General features: G+C 40.0%; 1 protein-coding gene and 1 long non-coding RNA gene across 6 annotated transcripts in view; one reads left to right on the top strand and one right to left on the bottom strand.

Moving 5' to 3' along the window:
- The first annotated feature begins 5 nt into the window (after positions 1 to 5).
- LOC310893415 lies at positions 6 to 6,170 on the top strand. 2 transcript variants are annotated; one of them, XR_014578967.1, is made up of 3 exons: positions 6 to 662; positions 808 to 907; positions 3,468 to 6,170. It is a non-coding gene; the product is annotated as an uncharacterized lncRNA (long non-coding RNA). The 2 variants fall into 2 exon arrangements; XR_014578968.1 differs by having other exon boundaries at positions 6 to 907.
- The window catches only part of GRB10 (growth factor receptor bound protein 10), a 150,604-nt gene continuing 133,221 nt past the window's right edge, over positions 4,986 to 22,368 (bottom strand). For all 4 annotated transcript variants that reach the window (XM_083822355.1, XM_083822354.1, XM_083822357.1 and 1 more), the window contains 9 exons: positions 20,334 to 20,471; positions 19,605 to 19,715; positions 17,807 to 17,905; positions 14,463 to 14,540; positions 13,687 to 13,803; positions 12,731 to 12,797; positions 11,623 to 11,710; positions 8,915 to 9,008; positions 4,986 to 8,145 (listed from right to left, as the gene is read on the bottom strand). In XM_083822355.1, the coding sequence (XP_083678481.1) occupies positions 7,999 to 8,145; positions 8,915 to 9,008; positions 11,623 to 11,710; positions 12,731 to 12,797; positions 13,687 to 13,803; positions 14,463 to 14,540; positions 17,807 to 17,905; positions 19,605 to 19,715; positions 20,334 to 20,471 (939 nt within the window). In that variant the 3' untranslated portion in view covers positions 4,986 to 7,998. The remainder of the gene's footprint in view (positions 8,146 to 8,914; positions 9,009 to 11,622; positions 11,711 to 12,730; positions 12,798 to 13,686; positions 13,804 to 14,462; positions 14,541 to 17,806; positions 17,906 to 19,604; positions 19,716 to 20,333; positions 20,472 to 22,368) is intronic.

Genomic DNA, 22,368 nt, shown 5'->3' with positions numbered 1-22,368 from the left:
ACCCAGGGAGCCTCAAGTGAAAATGTACTAACATGACAAGAAACAGGGGCACGGTGTCAGCCCTGAGGTGAAGCCCTCCGCACCTCAGGAGAAGCCCCCACAGCGCCCTCAGCCGCCATTTTGTAGCGCGTCCCCTGCAGGAGGGTGGCGGCGAAGCCTCACCCATCTGCCCGTGTTTCACGGCAGGCACTGCCGAGGGGCGCAGCTCACCGTCGGCTGTCTCCATAAAACAAAACACCCCAAATCTCCCCATGTTTAACGTAAAACAGTGAGACCCCAGCGCCTCGGGCTCCATCGGAACCCCCGCCCGGGGCCCAGCCGCCCACGGCAGGAGCCGCGCCCGCCGCCTGCCGGCCCGGCCCGGCCTCGCCGCCCAGGAGGGGCACGGGGTGTAGGGGGGAAAGTGTTCCTTTTTTCTGGCATCGCAAGATCCAGCTCACGGACTGTGTTTCTGTCAGAGCAGTCCCGAGTCCTCGGCATTAAAAAGCTGCCTGGGGCCGGGGAGCGTGGCTGGGGTCTGCTGAGCCACCTCCTGTCCCAGCCAGGCTGCCAGCCTTTGGCATGTGTCTCTGGGCACCCTTCAGCAGGAGGAAACTCAGCGACACCTTGGGATGTAACCAGAGTGAGCACCAGCAGCTGCTGTCCCCCTTCTCCCTCAGTGTGTAAGTGCTGGATGGCTGGGGACAGCCTCTCAGACCTGCCCCCGCACTGCAGCTCTTTGTGAGAAAAAAACACCCAAGACTTCAGTAGGTTGCACCCCTCCCTACCAGCTCCTTTATTTTTTTCTCCTTTGCTCCCACACCGCAGGAGGAAAAGTTGCATTTTATCCTGAAGGCTGCTGCTGCGAGAGAGGCCTTCACAACTACACGGCAGCTGAACAAAAAAGGCCAGAAATAACCATTAGTGTGTAAGTTCTGGGATACCCACCCCTGCCTTTCAAGTGAGCATTATCTATTCCCACTCTAGTACTCATGTTAGAGGATGAGGTGTAAGCAAGGTGCAGTCCCCATCGTTTATTACCCTGTTTTGAGGCCACACAAAATCAGCAGCTGCCATTGCGCAGCATACCCTACCACAAGCAGGCTGAGGGGAAACGCTTTCCTCAGCTACTAGTGCTACCTTCAGTTGTTCCTGTGTGAGTTGGCCCTCATGTGAACACATACTGGATCAGACCAAAAAATATCTCTAGCTACAAACCCCTTCTAAAATGTAGACGTGGCCATGTAGAGGGAAAAAAAAAAAAAAAGAGTACAAATATTGACTGTCACGTAATGATTCTTCCCGTAATGACTGCTCCTGGTACTTGGTGACACGGGGCCCACGGACTTACTGATTGAAAGATGCTATGTTTGTAGTTAACTTCCATCTGTGAGTTTGTGGGAGCTCTTTATGGTAGTAAGTACGTCATGAACCCAGGTGAACTTTTAGCACGTGGTACATTTTTTTTTTTTTTTTTTAACATCCAGGCAGTCAATGATGAAACTTTTATCTACTGAACTGGGCCCCTGCACATTAGGTGATGCCCTGTGACTTTTGATTGAAAAAGAAAGTAATTAAGTATTTTGCATTCTGGCTATGTTTTTACAGAAGTCTACTGTACTTTCATCAGTCACTGCTTTCTAGTCTGCGGAACCATCTTTGTATATTTGATCGTTCTTATGACCAACCTGTTTGCTTTTCCTATAGCTCCTCCATTTCTACTGCATCCTAAGTCTTCCTTCCCACTCCTGCCCCAGGAGTTCCTGCTCCCTTATCCCTTCTTCAAGGACAGCAGCTTCTAGGATTCTGATTGTGAAGGTGTGCATATTAGAAAGAGGATGAAGAGCTTTCTCAGTCTTTTTCTTCTCTGTGGTGCTGTTTTATAAGGGAGATCAAAGACTTTCAAGCAATTTATTGCAAGTATTTTGAGACAAACATTTTAAGCCTTCGGTGTTTCTCTTCCTTGTTATTCAGCTCTTTTCACAAACCCTATACACTTTAGTGAAAATTAAATGATTTCTTCTACCCACCTATTCTGTCGTTATTCTTTTCTTCCATGACTGTGTTGTTAGGCAATTTTTCAGGAAGCTCTAATCCTCACTGCTTTCCTCATTTCTGTTTTTTGTCTTTGGACCCGATTCTGGGAGTACTGCACTAACATAAAAGCTAAGCACGTAAGAGTCACACAGAACACATGAATATCTTCCAGAAATTCAGTGGAAAAGAGAAGTGTAATGGAGGAAATCAAATGCTGAAAAAGTCTAACTAAATTAAAATACTTCTAAATAGGATGTATCCAGCATTCGTTGTGAAGCAGTGAAGTTGTACATTTTCAGTATTTGACTTAGCTCTTTTAACCTTAAAAAATTATTGCCAGTAGAATCATACTTTTACCTTCCTTTAGCCTTGATGGCAGTTACACTGTTAGGAGAACGGGCAGGTTGTAGAGAACACCAATTCTGCAGGTATTTCTTTGTTTGATAACCCCAAATGGCAATTCTGTCACCTCTGGAGAATGTGTTTCAAAAGGCAGATAAAATCTGTCTTTACTTTTCAGTAAAGTCCGAGGGAAGAGGAAGGGAAACTGACTTTCTACAGAATTGGTGATCAGCGGTGGGGCACCATAATACTGCGTTCCTCATCACAACTAAACCACAAAGTAGGCAATACTGCCCAAGAGCAATTCTTCTTCCTACTTCATTTCCCTTCCCTATTTAGCTCTTATGAGCTGTTTTTCTTAGGAAGAGCTACACTTCTGCCTGCAGCTGACCTGAGCATTAGAGTCCGTAAATGCAGGCTGTGCTTTGACTCAGAGCTAGCAGCTGTGTTTATACTTTTGCTTTCCTGTTAAACATTTGTGGCACCAGAACCCTACAGCCAACAGATGGAAAACACCTGATTAAAGCAAAGCATTCAACCTGGGTAACCAACAAGTGTCATAAGACGCTGTTAGGCGCAGCTTAGTGTCTTGTGATAAACCAATCTTCCTTGTAAAAACATCTGCTTGTATCTGTGCAAAATGATGAGCAATTAGAGCAGAATGTCTGCAGGCTAAGAGCTTGCAATGTGAGTGTTACACAAACTAATTTATTTTGAAGTCTCAGATGTGACTAATCACAGTATCTAATGAAAATCATATAGCTCTTGGACATAGTTGTGGTTATATTAAGTTTTCAAATCCTAACTAAATTGTGCTCAAAGTTAAGGAAGGAAGACATGATATTTAGGATGCAGAAGCAACCCAAATTAAGGCGATGTGGATATTTCAAAGGAAGGCATCTCTTTTCTCCATCTGCTGTCATCGTTGCAGAATTTCCCAGGACGTTAGACAATCAGTGCCTGAGACACAATGCAATATACAAGGTGGACATCAACAAACCAGATTAAAGCATCCCTAAATGAGCAGTAACATAAATTGGAGGTTGTCTGTAGTTCAACTTGAAGGAAAATGGCTTTTCTGGTGCTATTTTTCTCATCTGTTTTTGCAGGTACAGGCTGAAGCAGCCATCTGGTGTTACAACAAACCCAGCTTCAGGGTTCTGTGTATCAAGATAAAAGAGCTGCAGGTACAGTCTGCAAAACACTAGTCCAATTCAAATTTACTCATAAGTTCAAATGCGTTTTGGCAGGTGAAATGAATGCTAGAAGGCTTCCTGTGGGATCAGACATTGTCTGATCATGTCACTATTGTCCTGCAATTAATGTAAAACCAGCACAAGCCTTCTACCAGGCACAACAATTAATTCAAATCTGTACCGTGTACCCATTTCTGACCCAGATTAATTTTGAACTGGTGAACGTTCTGATAGCACAGGTACCTGCTGTGAACATCTAAGGCCAACTCTGCAGGGGTCACTGTGCAATTGCCACAGTTGTGAGCAGTTTGGACAAATATGCAGATGCTGCTGCCCTGCCATTAGGCAGGCTCAGCAACACATATTGACCATGCTCTTCCCCCCCCCCCCCCTTTTTTTTTTGGTAGTATTATATTGACTTTTTATGATGGCAGAGGGGGACAGTTTCACTGTTAGCACAGCTTCCTTTAGCTAAGCGAGGAATAGGCATCTTCAAACCTTTCTGTAGGCAATTACTCCCCTTCGTCCAACTCAACGATGAAGTAAGTTTCTTTAGCTGCTAACAGGATAGTGAGCTCTATGTGCTTTAGCATGCATCTCCAGATAGAGAAAATTTGGGGACTATCAAAAAACAAAACAACTACTCTTGTGCTGATGAATGAATTTCATACTGCTAATATATAACTCACACCCCAGTGCAATACAAACTCCTGTGTAGTCACACTGCATGCTGAAGCCAAAGCATGACTAACACTTCAAGTGGAATGCATTTGCTGGCTTCCATGGGTTAGCAAAACAGAAACAGGAGAGATTGTGTCCAACGAGCAAGTGAGGCATTTCCAACCATCTATTACTCTAATAAGCAGAACCACCACCAAACTCCTTTCCAGCAGAGTGGGAGGAGTTTATGCAAAAACATATTTTATGCAGATGTGCTTTTCAACCCTCGTGCTGATGGGCCACTCGAATACAAGGCTTATGGGAGCAAATAACTGCTTTCTAAAAGTACTACTGAGAAGTGTCCTGATCCAGCAGCTATCATGCCAATGGAGTGCTTTATCCAGAGCACAGATTTGCAGTGAGTTGTAGTTGTGTTTTATAAGCCAAAAGATGCTAGTGCTCTATTTCCTAATTTGATTCCAGCAACGTTTCCCAAATGAATATCGTAAATATCACAGCAGAATATCCGAAATAATTTCCCTCAAGCAAAAGTGGTGAACAACTTCTTCTTCAAATATAGGACAAACTGTCCTAATAGGAATCATAAGACAGAGCAGCTGGAATGGAGGTATTTCGTGGATTCTGTTTTCCTTTTAACTCTTCTTAAAGAATGTTTAATATGGTAACTCACCCCAAATAACCCAGAATTAAGGCGAGAGATGTGCTGTGTACGGAGATACAGCCAACAGAAGACATTCATTCCAATGTAAAATGAATAGCATTGTATTAACGTTTATTTCTAATTACAAGAAACAGAATATCAGTCCCTTATTTGTACAAAAATACCTGAAAGATTACAATTAGGTTCACAAGCCAAAAAGCTATTTACAGTATGAAGCAAAGCATATTGAATAAAGGTTTTGTCTCTTAAGTTAATACCTTTTGCATTCCCTGAAACTTTAAACTTTATTCCATTTTACAGTCACTAAATCTTGCATTGTGACAATATAATTTACGATAAGCAAGTCTTGCCACTGGAAAGGTGCATTGATTGGTCAAACTGTCAGGTATTTAGTGCAGAAAAGATAAGACAAAACATCTAAACTGAGGCACGTGTTTCTTCAAGATTAATTAACAAATAAAAAGTTTTTTTGTACTTTTAACACCTATCGTAACATAACTTAACTAGTAACCTCATTACCAAAATGGTTTGGCATTTTCCTTCTCAACATATTCAAGATTGCTACATGAAGTATTTATTTAGAAAATAAAATCACAGGCAAAAAGATAAAAATTCAACAGGCTCCAAAACAACCCTGAGCATCCCCTTTACATTCATGTCATTTAAATACAAAAATAAGAGTCAAATGTCCTTCAGTCCTTGGTATTCTGAGCTGGCAGCCAGCTGAATCTGTTGGAAAACTAAGGTGGCATTGACTGTTTTCCAGCAGAAAGAAGACAAAGCAGTGATCTGCTTAAGTAAGATTGTTGCCACTTTGAAGGTGGTCACTTTCTCAAAACAGCTCACTTTAGCTGGGAAAAGTACAAAATACTAAGTCAACCATCTACATACAAAAATCATGATTCATAGTCAAACTTTTATTCTCAATTTAAATAAGATGCAAGTTTTTTGTTTTTTATAAATATGAAACACTGCAAATACTATCCGCCTACTGGGAAAAATGCATGGCCGTCACTAAGCTATGTAAACAGAAAAACTTAAAACTACAGCATAAATGGTCTTATTAAACTGGTAATGTAGTCAATACAAGTATCTTTTTTTCTCCTAATAGGGGCCAAATAGAAGCATGCAAAGTGAAGTCAGACTTAAGTTAGCTTAATTTCAAGGTTTTAAAATACATTGTCTAGAAAGCAGGAACACTCATTTCACTATGTACAATTAAAAAAAAAAAAAGGCTTCTACTAAAAACAAAATCAAGTTTCTTCATTTTTATATCTAGACATTAAATGGAAAAAAAATACTAAATGTGTTCTGTAAACTAAAATACAGTGTTTCTATACCATTGACATAGTTATAAGCTGATATGGACGACTCAGGCAGGTTATGGTTTGTCTTAAGCTATTCTCAACACTACATGAAGACCTAAAGGTGTGGAATTTTTTTCCTTCTTTACCCTTTCAGATGGCTAAGATTTCAAACCCAGTGGCAAACATCAGTAAGGATGGCAAACTAGTCTGCATAAATCATGTACCATCTCAAGAATGCTCCGTTCTGCACTATGTTCTGAAAGTTCCCAGGGCGAAGTATTTCTCGCTATGGATAAACGCATGAAGTGTTGGAAAGTTAATCCAGTAACAGTTCCTGCACCGACCGTGTTGCTCAAAGAATATTTGCAGTTGGAGGATTAACATGGGACTCATTTAATTTTAGTACTGATTTATCATCAGAAAGAATTATTGTGTAAACATTAAATAATTGATTTAAACATTAACAATAAAGTACTTCTGACGACAAACCAGCACCAGAGCAGGAGACGTGCTTGTCTGCAGTAGGTACTGGTGTGCATTAGTGTGTACGACACAGGAATTACCAGTTACCTCGATGGATGATATTGCCAGCAGCTAGTTCACAAATGCCAGTCACAATTAAATGAGCTTCCATTCCCAGTACGTTCTTTCTCACCATGTAAACTTTCATGGCCCTACAGAAAGCAGAAGGGGTATAGTTCTTTTTATGCCCTATCCCCCAAGAGAGCTTTGTTTCACTGTAGCTTTACAATGTGGAAAGAGCTCTTTGAAACAGTCTGAAAATTCAAGGAGCTATAAAGCTAAAAACACTGTTTTTTTTGTTTTTTTTTTTATTTTTTTTGTTTGTCTGTCATACTAAGACTACCCGCAGAAGAATCTTCTCACAAAAAATGGTGGTTTCAACAATTGTCATTCAGTCCTATTCTATTTAGTAACAATAAGTTTCCTCAGGAAAACAGTCAAAAGGCTGTAAAAAACAAACCACCACTTCAATAATAAAAGTTTGTGCATAGAATCTAATACAGTCCTTGCATGACTGGATGCCACTAATATGCCATCAACATACTACAGCCATAATGCTACAAGTCAACAGTTTTAAGAGTACACATATGGTGGTATGTTCTTTTAGAATTGTATCCTCATTGCTTCTTCAAAGACATCTGCAGATCATTGAACCTCAGGTCTCCAGAGAAGTTTTGAGACACAGGCAGGCGCACGCGCGCGTGCACACACACATACACACACACTTCTTGATTTTCTTCTAGATCCTTTTAGGCTGAAGCATTCCATACATCTTAGGGTGCAGATTAATACCCAACTCCTGCATGAATTTTAAAAGCCACATCAGCTCCTAATATAGGCTGCATACAATATCCGAAACAAAGTAGGAGTGCAAAAAAAGTGATCAATACAAAAAGTAAACACACTAGTCTTAATTGTCAAGATTATTCCAGGGCAAGAGTTCTTTTCAAAGATTTCTCTTCACACTTGTTCCTGTTAAGTGGCCCAGCCAAGATAGTTTCCAGTTTTGTTTCAAATTTACTAATGGTTTTACAGACCCTCCCCCCATTTTTGGGATGCTGGGACACTCAGCAGCAACCGCTCTTAGGTGTTAGACAAACCAGTAATCTCGGTCTGTTGGCACCTGTCGAATCCATCCCTTTCAGAGTCCCAAGGTGCATAATATTTTTATTTATTTTTACCAACTTACAAATCTGCCAATTCCCCAGTGTCAACATTCTCTTACAATTACTCTTCTAGCAAATCCAGTCTTCAGTGAGAGTCAGATTTGAGGTCATAAGGCCACTCGGATGCAGTGGTGTTTGAGTTTGCAGGGCAAGACTCCTTTGTTTAGTTGATAGAATTCAACAAGCTGGATTAGATCACTGAATTTGGTGTTCCCATCATCCAGACTGAAAAATATCTGTCCATCATCCTCACACTGGGGAAATAAAATGTCCTTTTCAAGTTAGCACATGAAAAGATGCAAGCAGGGCAAAAACATGAGTAACAGTCTGTGATGTGAGATAAATGATGGGCACTGCACAAACAACCATGTGCCCAGAGTTCTGCAGGAAACCAGGCACAGCGCTAGGAAAGAACTTGTCTTAACTCAAGTTGAAATATTTTGTTTATAAAAATGAAAGCTGGTGGGCTGAGTAATTCTAAATTGTAGAGACAGCATCATTACATAACACAAAAATACCACAAAAATAGTTGATAGCTGTTTGCAAAATTAGCAAGCAACACAGCAGAAGAGAGTTTGTACCAATAAACAGGTCTATATGATCTTAAACTTCTGCTGCTCTTTTTCGTCAAGATAAAATCAAATAGTTTTATTTTGGATGTCATCCAATAATGTTGAGCTTAAAATGATGTTATACTGAGATATTGAGAACTTTTTAAAGTTTCTATAAGTTATTCTAAGTTTGCTTAAGTGATATTGAGACAAGCGTAGTTGTTGTTGCTGCAGCTGACAATAAGCTATGTTGTATTACTTCTGTACCTAAGTGACTTAAACTAGTTTTCTAAGCAATGTTAAGATGGATTTTTATTCACATATTTGACAAATCTAAAGAAAGCTAATCCTTAATGGAAACATGCTGTTCATTACACCAGTAATTAAAAGGAGGCCTCTTCAGATATTGACGATGCTTTATTATTTGAAATTTCTTTTTTTTAATGATCAGTTTAAAAAATTATTTACTTACCGGCAAAATTTGAAAATGCTTTATTTTTTGATGATGGCACAGTGTAAGTACAAATGCCTTTGGATTGCTTTGGCTGTCCCGGAGAAGAAATAGTCTAGGAGAGAACATTTTTCAGTACACAATTAATATCACAATTCATTTCTTCATAAATAATCAGAAGTACTAAGCTATTTTGTACTATTGCCTATCTCTTCTTCAGTTGCATTAACAGGCAATTTGCTTTCCATCTTTATACCACGACAATGCAACATTAATAGAAGAAGTGAAAGATACATGACAGTATTTCTTCCCGTATGTATATATCAAGCTTCTGGTTTTTAATACATGAGAATCTGTTGCCACCCTCCAGTATCTTGCATCAGCTTACAGAAATTCAGTGTTGGCAAAATTACATTTAAGCTAAATGACTCTAATTCCACAGAAACAGCTTGATACTTCCTTAAAATGACTTATTAGTTAAGTAGCATCCACATTATCATGATGGGGAAAGAACACACTGATTTTCCTCTAAAATAGTCACAGTATTTTTCCCTCAGCATCATTGGAAAAGAATATACTTTAGGAAGTATAGCTAGCAATAACATACACCACATGACTGTCATTTTTAAGTTGACCCACAAAACTGAAGTCCTAACTCCAATGGTTAAATCCATAGTTAGGAAGGGGAAAAAAAAAAGTAGATATTTCAGGCAGTCAAAAAATGTGTCCTTCCCTTAACATTTACGAACTGAGGAAGGAAAACCTCTTCGTGCCACAGGAAACAAGAATGTACCTTTGGCGTAAGGCCCAGAGTGCTAATCGCTAGCGGATTTGTGAGATGGCCAAGCGTAGTAGTTGGGCAGGCCTCAAGCCCTCTTAATGGCTAACCACTAAGCCAGGAACACACTCTTCCAAGGCTGAGTTGCAAGAACAGCTTGTATTTTATGGACCCAAAAGCCTACTCTAGGTCCTCAGAACCAATAGAGAAATGTCAATACCACAAAAATGCACTATCATAACCAGGATCACTCCAATACTAAGACATGGGCATGCTGTGCCACTGCTGGAGAGCACGCTTGGTATTTGAACATTCCTTTTTCTTCCTAGCAAGTCGAGACCTGTGGAAAAGGACTGAAGACGCTACACATCGGGATTCATCCCAGGGAGAAAGATCTTATCTGCCCTATGGATATTGCAGCTGCTCATGCAGATATTTCCAAATTATCTTTCATCTAGCTATTGCAGATAATGCAAGGCACCATAAACTGGGGGCACAATGCAAAGCTGAGCACAACTGACCCTGCAAGTGTTTACACAACTTCCTTGGCAAGCAACAGCCTGTCTGCACAAACAAGGACTGCAAATATAGATGTACCCTCAACAACAGTTTCCAGAAGCAGTCAAACGATGGAAGCACCAACGGCATATTTACATCACTGGACACGTTACACAAACCATCAGAAGACTCCCTTCTTCCTCCCCAGTGTTCACTTTCTAGCTTCTTTTGTTCAAGAACACACATCAGGAAAACACAGCCAAGACTCTTCTATCCCGAAAACTGTGATCCTTAGCTCAGAGCACATGGGTAATAGCGGTTCCGTTGCTGCTACTGACGGACCTCACTACAACTGAACACTAACTGATCTTAGCCTTTCACAGTGAGTAAGCAAGCTGGCTGGAGTACAAATTTAACAGTCTCACAGGCATCAAAGACTGTATGAAAATCCACAGAAAGATGGGCTACTAGATTCCTAAGACAACAAGTCAAAACAGGCCCAAGATGGTTAAGCAGCTCTGTAGCACAAGCGAACCAGCAACTCAGCAGATCAGCTGTGTGCCCCTTCAGCTGTGCTCTTTTGCTTTCTTTGGCCTGCTAGCTAAAATCATTTCTCAAACAAGTCCCAGTAGCTTTAGCCCAGAAACACTGGCCAAAATACAAAACAATAAAAATCCATTGCTTGATGAATGTGCACTTGCACTCTTTGTCTAATGTGTTTCCTTCTTTGCAAGCTACCAATCAAAAAAATTAGTGATGCTCCTGAATCAGAAGATGCTGTGGAGAGGTTTGTGTTCTGAGAAGACAACATTGAAGTTTCTACCTTAACCCTGGCAACAGTGAAACTCATGAACTGAAGGCAACCACATTCTTCCCATCCTACAAGTAATGAGTTATTGAATGTAGTTTAAGGAATTTCCCTAGAATAACCATAACTACTTACAAATAACTGAAAGATGGATTCTCAGAAAATACTTATATCTCAGCTGAAGACAATACACAGAAATGGAACAACAAGTACTTTATTTTAATCCCTCTAAAACAGAAATGAATATTGAGAAATTGCCATTAACTGCTCTGATATATGCAAAGAGTACAAATAGTTGATTATAAGTTTGTGTGCAAATGTCTAGGTATAGCTTTGCCCCCAGAATATTTCCTCAATGAAGATTACGGTAGTTTATTTTCAAATTCTAACATTCTCAGGTTCCCTAAAAATTGAAAAAATTAAGCGTACTCCTAATATTTTACTTTCTAGGTTAAGAGCTAGAACCCACTCCTACAAACACATCCTCCAGTCTTTTTGAAATCCAGGCAGGTTATAATGGGACTGCTCATGAATCAGGTCACTCATTAGTGCTCACAAACCTGTAAACCCTTACAGCAGAAGTTGTGTTCTTGTTTATAGTGCTTACCATTGAAATCATAAATACTAAATAACAGGAATACCTACCCATCTACAAGCCCTTGCTGCTTAATAATCCTGTGAGATTCTTCTCTAGAGATTCTGCCGTGAAACCAATGCTGCGTCCTATGAATAACTGGAGGTGAAAAGAGGGAAAAGAGGGAATGGTTAAAAACATAACGTGTACCAGTTTCTTCCGCACAATATTTATTTAGACATTTTAAAAGTGGGTATAGTTTTGTTGCAGAATGTGAAATATATTTAATCCATCAATATAAAAAATGAATCAATATGAAAAAATGCACCAGCTGTTGCATATACTTGATATTCCAAGTACACAGGCATTATCTCCATGTATTTTATGATTTGCAGACGTATGATTAGGTTAGTGAGAGAAATGTCTCAGTATCACAGAAATGTCTCAGTTTCACAGTATCTTGACAATGTTGGGTCTAAACAACTCTTAAAACACAATGTATGAGCTAACTAGTTAGAACCAACTCCCTTTAACTCTAGAAGCATGACAAGTACTTCAGCTTGTGCATTCATGAGTGGAGTTAACCTCAAATATTTTTATGTTTATTGTTTTATTGTTTTTCAAATGGTATTTTTAAGTTCTATTCAACAGAACAAAAACACAGAATACCTGTGTTGCCTCTTAAGAATTCCAGGATATTAATATGCAATTTCCTATTACTCTATTAAACTTACAATGTCAGAGGTGCTCAGAGCTTACAGGTGTCTGTACTGTACATTACTCAATTATTATGGAATTAATGCTACTTTGAAGACTTTTGTTTTTAACATTTAAAGATTAGCAGATCACTCACTGGCTTCCCTTGTCTAAAATGCAGAACTGAATTGTGTATTTCTTTAATGGAAACATTTATGTAGTCTCAATTTTCATCAAATCTAGGTTTCAAAAGACTAAAATTTAAGAAAAGCTTGAGCATGCCTTCAAAGGAAAATAAGTTCCTTCTAGTATGTCTATATGCATAGGCATGCTAACAACATAGAAGGTACTGATAAACATAAAACATAGTATTTCATATCAAGGCATTAATACTACACAGCTGCACTATGTCTTCATTTGAAATTATCTTTTATTTACCCACACAGGCCTCTTACACTATGCTTACAAAACAGCAGAATTTACCTGTACTCAGTGTGGAAGGATGGAGTGGACTTTGGCTACCCAAGATGTTCATTCTTGTGCTACGTTTCTATAGAGAAAATTAATTAACGTTAAATCCACGCTAAAACCTCAACAGAAGAGAATTAGTGCACATGCAATACAGATTTAATTTACAGGAAACTGGGGGCTGGGCAAGTTTAATGCAAGGATGAGAAAAAGAACTTTGAAGGGGGCTAATCTACAAGCAGCAGCTCAGTTCAGTTGGCTTAAAACACGAGCCAGATGTTAATGATGAAAGCTCAGTATCTTAAAAAAAAAAAAAAAAAAGAAAAAAAAGAAAGAAAAAGAAAGAAAAAATGACAGAAAAAAAAGAAAAGTCTGACATGTTTCTGCTCAGGCAAAACACCAGGCACTTGGTAAATCAAGCAGTATTTCCCTCCCGTACATAAAGCACTAGCTAGTGCTTCAGTGATGACTCCTATTCCCTAAGAGACGAGCATGTGGGAAAACTTGTACTGCAGCTGTCTGTCCACAAGACACTATAAACAAGTTACATCAGTTTTCATTGCAAGAGGTCCTGCCTCTTGTATATTCTGCAATTAAACTTACTGGGAGCAAGCCATTAGTCAGAGCCCCAGCCTCTTCCATGTGGGGAAGCATTTAATTTGACATATTCCTCCTCAGAGACTGGTTTTGCAAACTGGCAGTAAAGTTCTGGTGGGTCTGCTTTCCCCCTCAACTTTCCTCTGGACACTAGGGGGACAGAGAAGCAGTGGTAGAAGGTTGTTGTGAATGTGACAGTTTTGCTAAAGATGGATATTGACTTTCAGATCTGCATGCTTGCAGTGTGATTGTTTCAGGTCGGAGCTAAGCTATACTGTGACCAGCACTGCACTAGTATCATAGCACACTCTGTGTTTTGGCTCTCAACAGACACTTACTGATTACAAAAATAGAAAAGAAGAGAAGATAGCTACCCTCCAAGCATGTCCTTCTTCCAAGGCAGCACTCTGTGCTTCAGCAGGATTTTCAATAACTCTTCCTATTTGCCCCGAAAAATCCATTGCTACTAGTGAGTTTTCAGATACACTTCTCTGAAAAGGAATTTTCACTTGTTTCAAAAAACAGGGAAAGAAAAAACCAACTTGAGAGAGTTTCATTTCAAAATGTTTCGGTTTCAGAAGACTTTCCAAAGCTATCCTTTCACAGCATGGAAAACAGCTACTCTTTTTTTTTTTTTTTTTTTTCCTTGAAAAACATTCACAGACACAAAAATATATGGCTTTTCTTTTTAGGCAGGGGAGGGAGAGGATCCAAAGTCTGAGAATAAAGTTGCCCACTTGCCCTATTACTATACTCCAGTCATTTTCAGGGCCAGTTGGGATCCAAATATAGCATCTTCAATTTTAGATAGCTAACAGTCAGCTTTTGGCCCAACACATTTCATGAGATTTAAGAGTGAGTTTTGCCAGACCTAAGCTGGCTTCTGCAGGGACAGCCAGATGTCTCTGTGCTGTACATCTCAAAGTGCCTGGCATATCCAAGATTTTTCAATCATGTGGATAATGTAAGCCTAAGATAAGTGGAGAGCCAGATACATAAACTGTACTTAGACAGAACGTGAACTTTACATTGATTTGCTACATAATGCTGAATTTACATTTCTTAGTGTAAAATTTTCCACTTTTAAAATGCAAAAGCAAACACGTCTTTTCAAACAGTATACATTAATGAAGCAAAGTTCATTACTTACTACTGGAGTGGCAAAGTGTGGAAGCATGGCTTTTCTCTGCTGCGGAATTCTGTAATTCTGATAGAGTAGCATTCCATACTGCCAACAGAAATGCAAATAAACTGTTATTCAAAGGTATACCCTAGGTAAAAAACCTGTAGCGATTCCGTAACACCACTTAGGTCGGAGCAAGGTGCTCTCGGTTTATTTTCATGATCTGAAGCTGTCCCAAAGCAATTTGCATTGAGTCATGGTGATTGGCAGGTGGCAACAGAGCAGTAAATATGCACATAACTTTTATTTAAAAGACAGCACACTTTTACAAGCCAGAGCAAAATACACAGCTTATTTCTGGCACTCTCAACTGTCAACATGTAATATTACACAATACAAGCTTTTACTCAAGGTACAAATAAAGATACTAACTCCTCTTCTTTTTACCCTCTAATAATGTGAACTTAAAAAAATTTGCATTAGAAGTTCTGTACGAGATAATACAAAGATGAAGTCAGTTTTCATAATGATATAAGATAGGAAGCTTTCTAATTGACTAGCTGTTTTAATACATTTCAGCAGGGAGTAACACTTTTGGTATTTTTCCCACCCTTATACAGTGAACAAATAACAGTCATGCTCCTCCTTAAGCAAGCTAAATTTTAGAAACACTGGTAGCTAGGATGGTAGGAAAACACCTACTGAATGCCTTCCCAAGAGGCACGGTGCTGAAGTATATCAACACCCGCTCTTACCAAATGCCCTAAGTGAAATAGCATACCCAGTATTGTAAACAAGGTAATAGTATATGACTATGTAAACCTAAACCTGTAGGTAAATAAAAAGGAGGGTCACGGCCACAGCCTTGAGGCACAGCCTTAATTTTTCCCTGACTACACACCTTTAATCATCTTTCAGTGCTCCTTAAAAATGAAACCTTTTCTTTTCCTAGTGTTAAGTGCCTAAGGGTGCCAGTTAGATGCCAGCATACCGGAACATACTGCCATAAAGCACTGTTCTTGCCACAGGTAGCACTGCAAAGAAAGATTTCTGAACATGCGAGATGCATGTTCCACCTGTCTGGTATGAATAACTAATTCCGTACGCTGGGGGAGGTTCTTCCTTGCCATTCAGGATTAGTGCCTTAACTAGTGCATGTTTATCTGTGTAACTAAATTCATCATTTCTTTAGAACAATTATATCTTCAAGGCATAACTCACTACAGTTAGTTGATCCTCTGTTTGACCAGTTTCCCCACAATACAAAATTCCATGTAAATGAGAAAAAAAGACAGCTGTGAAGAAGCATTTGGAAGTGACTGGAGAATAAAATTCTTACTCTATTGTTACAGTATATTAAATTTGAGCCAAGTCAGGTCAATACACTGAAGATCCAGAAGTATCAACTGGAAGTAAGTATCGAGGCCAACAGAAGTATCAACTTTGCAGAAATCAAATATCCATTTTGTACCTGAAACTGTTTCTTGCATCCTGGCCTATACCTGAAGTACCTATGAGTGGTACACATTCTTTTGTAATAACTTAAAAATAGGAATTTATGTACTGCAATTTATAAAGAACCTCTTACAATTAACAAATGAGGCAATATTTGGAGATCATTCAAAGAGATTTGCGCTGGTTCGGAAGATGACCACTCAAGGTAAATGGAGAAAAGGCAGCAGACCGAAAAGTTGTGTTTTCATACCTGCAGGCCTACAAGTCTAACTTGTTTTCCCTGTATTTACACAGTTTTGCAAGATAGTCTACCCAAGGAGAGGAACATAATTGTAACAAAGATCTGTCACATCTTGAGACTGGACTAACAAGACCAAGTTTTGAAAGGAGCATGGGTGGGGAATACAAGATGTTCATGCAACACTGGCAGTCTCTGGAGCTCTTCCTAGTCGATGCCACACCTGGAGCAGGAAGCGACAAAACCTCGCACTTGTTTTGAGGCACCCACTCCCCTCAGTGCCCGGGTCACAGTGCAGGAATGCACCTTCAGCAGCAGGTGGTCCTGCAACACCAGTGGGAAGGAGGGCATTGTGCTGGAGAGGTCAGGAGTGGAGCAGGGCACAACGGCTGCTGATGTGGCCTGCTGCTTAGGCAGGAAAGGCAACTGCAGTCATTTGGGAGAGACAGACCAAGCAGACGGAGCCCACGCTGGCCTCAAGACACATCCAGACATAACCTCAAAGCTGCCCCCCCATCCCAGTGGCTTGCTGGCTGCGCTCATGGCGACACATCCCATCTTGGGCACAGCCTGGCACACAGCAGTCCCCAGCAGGACACGGTGTCCTAGCGGGGCCACATCCTGGCCTCATCCCCGCCACAGCGCCTGGGGCTGGCCCTGCTCCCTGACATACAGTAAAGGGATTTTTTGGCCGGCCCTTTCCAAGGGTCTGGCATTATGTGTTTACTATAGAGAGAGCCAAAGTTGGCTGAGCTCAAGGTTTTCATTCCTATTTTGGTGGATGTGTATCTAATGCTGGGTACCGCAGTACCAGTACGTACATGCCTGTATTTTTTTATTATATTTTCTACATTAGACTGACACAGAATAGTAGAGAGTAGGATAACTGCATGGAAGAGAAGTGAGATTTTCATGGGTAACACATGAGAGAGCATGTGTCCGTATTTCATTTATTTTATTTTTTTATATTCCCTTTAATATGAGGGAGGATTTAGCAAGGTAGGAAGAAGAAAGCAATAGTTTTTCAAAGCAGCATCTTCAGGGATAGACTAAAAAAAGGAAAAAAAAAAAAACAAAAAACCTTCTGCATATTTTCCTACGAAGATCAGGAAGTTCGCTGCTTCAAAGAGCACAAAATAATCAACTTTCTCCTCAGTTCTTCCTATGCTGATTTTGTTTCAAAAATCTTATGAAGCGTCCTTCCATATTATCAAGGAATTTCATTCTTTGCTCTAAGATACAAATAACTTTCACCCAGAGACAGAATGGCTTATTTTTGTTATTTGTTTTGAACTTGTTTTTGAACCTTCAGAAAACTGAAAAAAATGCAAAGGTTGTGGATAGCACTCTGCTCTAGTTGAGATGTTCTCTTCCTATTACCAAAATGATTTTCTTTATGATACTTGCAAATACCTTGTTAAGCAATTTTGTCAATTCATTCACATATCAAAAATTTGGCTCAAAAACTGGAAGTATACTTGATTCATATGTGCAAGGGATTCATCTCAGTGCTGTGCTTGAAAGCTTAGGAGGGACAGGTCTATCTGGCATTTTGCTCTTGTCCCTGTTGTTTTGGAGGTAGATGATGCTTAAGAACATATAGGTATTTTCTGACGAACAAAGTGACAACTGCAACTTAACAACAGGTGTAGCTCTATTCATACAATAAATTTGATACCTTGAGGAGTCGAAAGGCAGTCATCCAGCACGTCCTGCTTTGCTCATCTTCAGCACACAACAACCTCAGTTCCTTTGTTTCATTTCTTACTCTGTTGGGCTATAAAGCATTAGAAGGAATTCAGCTACATTCAGTAGAAAACCAAAAACAATGAAAATTTCCTGTAGAGTAAAAGCAGCTACAGTATTCATCTAAGAACTGGTCAGAGAAAGCTTGTATCACCCTGAATTAAAGCTCAAAGGAAGCTGAACATGTTTTGAAAGAAATCACTTTCTCTGATTGATCCAGTAAGATAAACTTCAGTGCTCTAAAACACTCTGGAATTCTTGCAGTTTGTAGGAACAAGGCATTCAGGCCGTTTCAGAACCAGAACCAAGGTGTGTGCATTTTCTTTTTTAAACTGTAAGAACTTTTATTAGCCCCAGTTGCAAGCTGGAGATCCAAAGCTTCAGTAATTGATCCTAAGCCACACTGAAGCCTCACAGAATCAGATCTCTCCTTTCGATACCCTCTTTTTGTTCTACCATTTTATCATTTCCCCCTGAAGTCATTACCGTCTCTGGAAAATCTCCTGCAGTTTTTCCTGCTGTTCATGTTGAGATTTCTACGTAGCTCCCCAGCACTACTCAAACCATCTACACGTGGTCCTCCATGCTGTGAGCACCACAGGCCAGTCTCTCTCAGCTTTCCAACCTAACACACTCAGCTGCTGCTGGTGAGGGAGAGGAATTGCTCCTGAAGCTGACCATACATGAGTGGCCAGTATCTGTAGGGAATTACAGCCTTTGTCCAGAACAGCCAAGAAATGCCTACACTGCCATGATGCCGTACTGCAGAGAGAGCGATTGGGCTCTTCCTGCTGGGTGCTTTCCCAAACGTCTGCCGTCACCAGTTCAGGATCTGTCCTGCAGCCAGCCTCTACTGTGAGACAAACCTATATTGTCTAGTTCTGAAGCAGCTGCTAGGAAGGTGGCTACTTCATTTCTTCATAACACCAGCTCAGGGCCTTATTTGCTTGTCAGAAAATGAGATGGAGCTTTGAAGGATTTTCTACTGACACATCAGTGGTAGTACATAAAAGGGACAACTATGGATGCAATCTAATCAGGAAAAAGATAGCTTACTCTGCCACGCCTTACTCTTCTTCCTCTATAGGAGTAAGCCGTGCGAGTATACGCACATGCTAGGGAAACAGTACCTGTAAGGGAGGCAGTACTGATAATAACCCTAATGCTAAAAACCCAGACTCCTACCTGATCTGATTGTTCTTGCAAAAAATGCAATCCTATCCATCAGCACAACAGTTCTTTAAATCCTCAAAGGCAACTGCTTATTCTTACTTCCATTTTCCAAGGCAATCTTCTGTTTTAAATAAATGCGAACCTCTGGCCCATAATAATGGTACAATTACACCTGATCAGAGCTCGATCCTTGTTGCTATATAGTTTTGGTGCTCACTGGCCACAGGAACTTTGCTGTTCAGTCAGAGTACTAGGAAAAAAAGATTTCATCTGTGAGGTGAACCAAGGCCATCTGACAGGCACACCATGCTTCTGCACTGAGCTGATCCTGCACAGAAACTTCCCAATCCAAAGAAGCACCAGACAATGTGTTAAAAGTGTCACATAAAATGATGGCAAGATTCACAGGACATGCCTGCCAAATGAAAGACTTTAAAGATCAGGTCTTCCTGACAGAAATACTTGCAGAGTTTTACACACAAATCCCACTGAGCTGGGCTGGGTCTGAACTACCAACACCATTCTGCACTCTGGAAGAACTTCACAAGAAGATTTACCTTTATACAAAATCCATACTCTGCAGGTGCATTGTACAACTTCTTGCCTGCTATCAACGAGAAGATATTGCTGTCTTCTAGGTCAGCCAACAATTGCAAATGTCTTGGCTCCTGCGGAAGTAACGCGATACAGTACATGTAAGAATAAGCTTCTGGAACACCTTGCTGCAAGCTTTGCAGTCTCTAAAGACCAACATCCAACAGAGGGCAGTGTGTGAACGCTCTGCTCCTCTCAGACAGCCTGAAGTGGACATTGCACATCGGCTCTCAACTATCAGCCTCCTATCCGAAGGCGTTTTATACGGGAAGCTGACAAAATACTTATTCAAACACATTGAATTGGAAATGGCATAACCTATTTGATTGCTTCTGGGAAATCTGAAAATTAGATAATGCAAAACGTTGTTTAAAGTATCATTTAAAATAAATTCATGAACAACATGTTTAGAGAGTATGATTTCTCTTGCTAACCTTGTTAAGGTGACTTCAGCAACGACAGTTCTGTTGTCTGGCTAGTATGATTTTATTATATAACAATATTATAAAGCTATTGTCATGCACTGAGAGCCCAGGACTTGTTTTCATTCGATCATGGCTTGCTTATCCTCTCCTATGCAATAAAAAGGGGGAACACTTTGTGCAGATATTTAAAAGGAAAAAAAAAAAACACTGTAAAAGAAGAAAATCCTTTCTCATGCTAGTAATGCGCAACTTCTTTTTTAGTCTTACCTTTGAAGTTCCTTTTGTAGAGCAATAAAGTCCTGATCTCCTCAAACACACATACAATTTCTTCCACGATTTCCTACCCAGCTCTTTCACATGCAAGAAACCTTGTATTTCAGGGCAGCTACTGGAGTTTAAAAAGTTCTGTTGGAGAGGAAAACGTAAGTGATGATTGTGTCCTACACATTTATCATAAAATTGGCACTGTATTTGCAGAAAAGAGAAGTAAATGGCAAGTCACTTCACAGACTTCGGCCACAGTTTCACATTACGCTTAAAATGACCTATGTGTTTAAACTGATTTACAACCACAATGCATATTCCTTCTCCTCCCCTCACATCTGTCTGGCTAACTCTTCCTGCCACCTCCCTGGTGTCACAACTAGCAATTTTAATGACGCAAAACCAGCTGAGCTACTGTTCAAACTGTCCCCAACCCAAGTAGAATTGTTAATGTCCTGACAGATAAATGAAGTATGCCAAGATATCCAGCCTCCGCACACTTTTGAGGGGAGGTAATTCAACTGCACAGCCAGGAGCACAGGACAGCAGCCCTTCAGTGGCAGCCGCAGGCAGGTTGGTTTGAATACAGATGTGAAACAGGAGCCTTAAATAGGGTGTTTCTCAGGCAGAATTCCTCTATTTATTCCAGTGTACATCTCTCTAGTGCTGTAAAAACAATGAGTTCAAGTTCATGCACTGACATTTTCCTGTTTTCTGTGTGGATACTTACATCTCCAAAAGGCTAACCATTTATCTCTATCCCCATTCTACTTGTATTTGGTCTGAAGGGACACAAAGTAAGCTTGTTAATTCTTTGAAGAAAACAATGCCTCGCCACAACAATTCTGCCAACTAGTCTAAATTGGAAGCATTGGCCAAATCTGCAACTTTATCCAGAAGTTTTAGAATGGGAACAGCATACTGCAGGATTTCCCACACCAAAGTCCCATACAGTACACATACACCTGTCCCAGGACAAGACGTATGACAGACAACAGAGTATTTAACTCAAACGGAAACTTGGAGCAGTAAAATAAATGTCAGCAATTATACTACGCTTCCAGATCCAGAAGTATGTAAGTTAAGTTCTTGACATAATTAGAGGGATCACATATGGAATCATTTGATTTGCAATACGTCAAAGGAAGGAAGTAATAACTATGGTTAGCCAGCTGATGGATTGGTCCCTTACTGCAGTGGGCTAGATTTTTAAGGGGGCTTAGTAAATAGGTTAAATACCAAAATCTTAATAAATTCAAATAACAGGAAGAAAAATCCGTAAGCCTAGTTGGCCTAGATGCCTCTGAAATTTTTGGAAGTTATATTATTTGGTGGACAAGCCTCAAAGAAAACAAAACCAAACCCCAATGCCCTTTGTTAGAATTCATAGTTGCATCAAAACCTAATTGTTTTCCACTCTTCCCCCAACATCTTACCTAACGGGCTGGAAAAGAATAGCTAGTCTTCCTGCTATTTGTACTACAAACCTACTTCTTAACTGTGAAAGGAAGAGACAAAGGGAGAAAATATTCTCTCTAGAGAGACAGATAAACTATAGTCCAGTTCAACCAACAGTAAACTAAGATGCAAGCTTTTTGCATATCTGAGCAAGACTGACACTAGAGAAAACAGATGCCACCATCGTTAATGCTGTTGTTAAGACTAGAAGTAATAGCTTGTCATGCAGTACATATTTGACATGATGTTTAATGTCCTTTCCTATTTCCTGTGTAATTAAAAAACCAGTGCACTCACTCCATGTCTGAGGTAGGCTCAGATGCAACATGCTTAATGACTACTAGATTGCAGGAAGTTTACCTTCAACAAATTACAACTGTCACTGAAATTATGAAAAAATAGTTGTATGGTTTTTAAAAAGAAAAGGGTACTTAATATAAATGCTTTAAGTAAGATTGATATTTACAGTTATACAGCAAACGAAAGAGAATGTATCCATCCTCTTTACCCAACTCTCTTGCACTGTTAACCTCCATGAGTCACGCTTTTTCAGGACTGTACCTAACTGAACCTTCCCAGA

This window comes from Anser anser, assembly GCF_964211835.1.
Source record: "Anser anser genome assembly, chromosome: 2".
Lineage (NCBI taxonomy): Eukaryota > Metazoa > Chordata > Aves > Anseriformes > Anatidae > Anser > Anser anser.
Note: the sequence above shows the minus strand (reverse complement) of the source record. Positions and strands in the feature narration are given on the sequence as shown.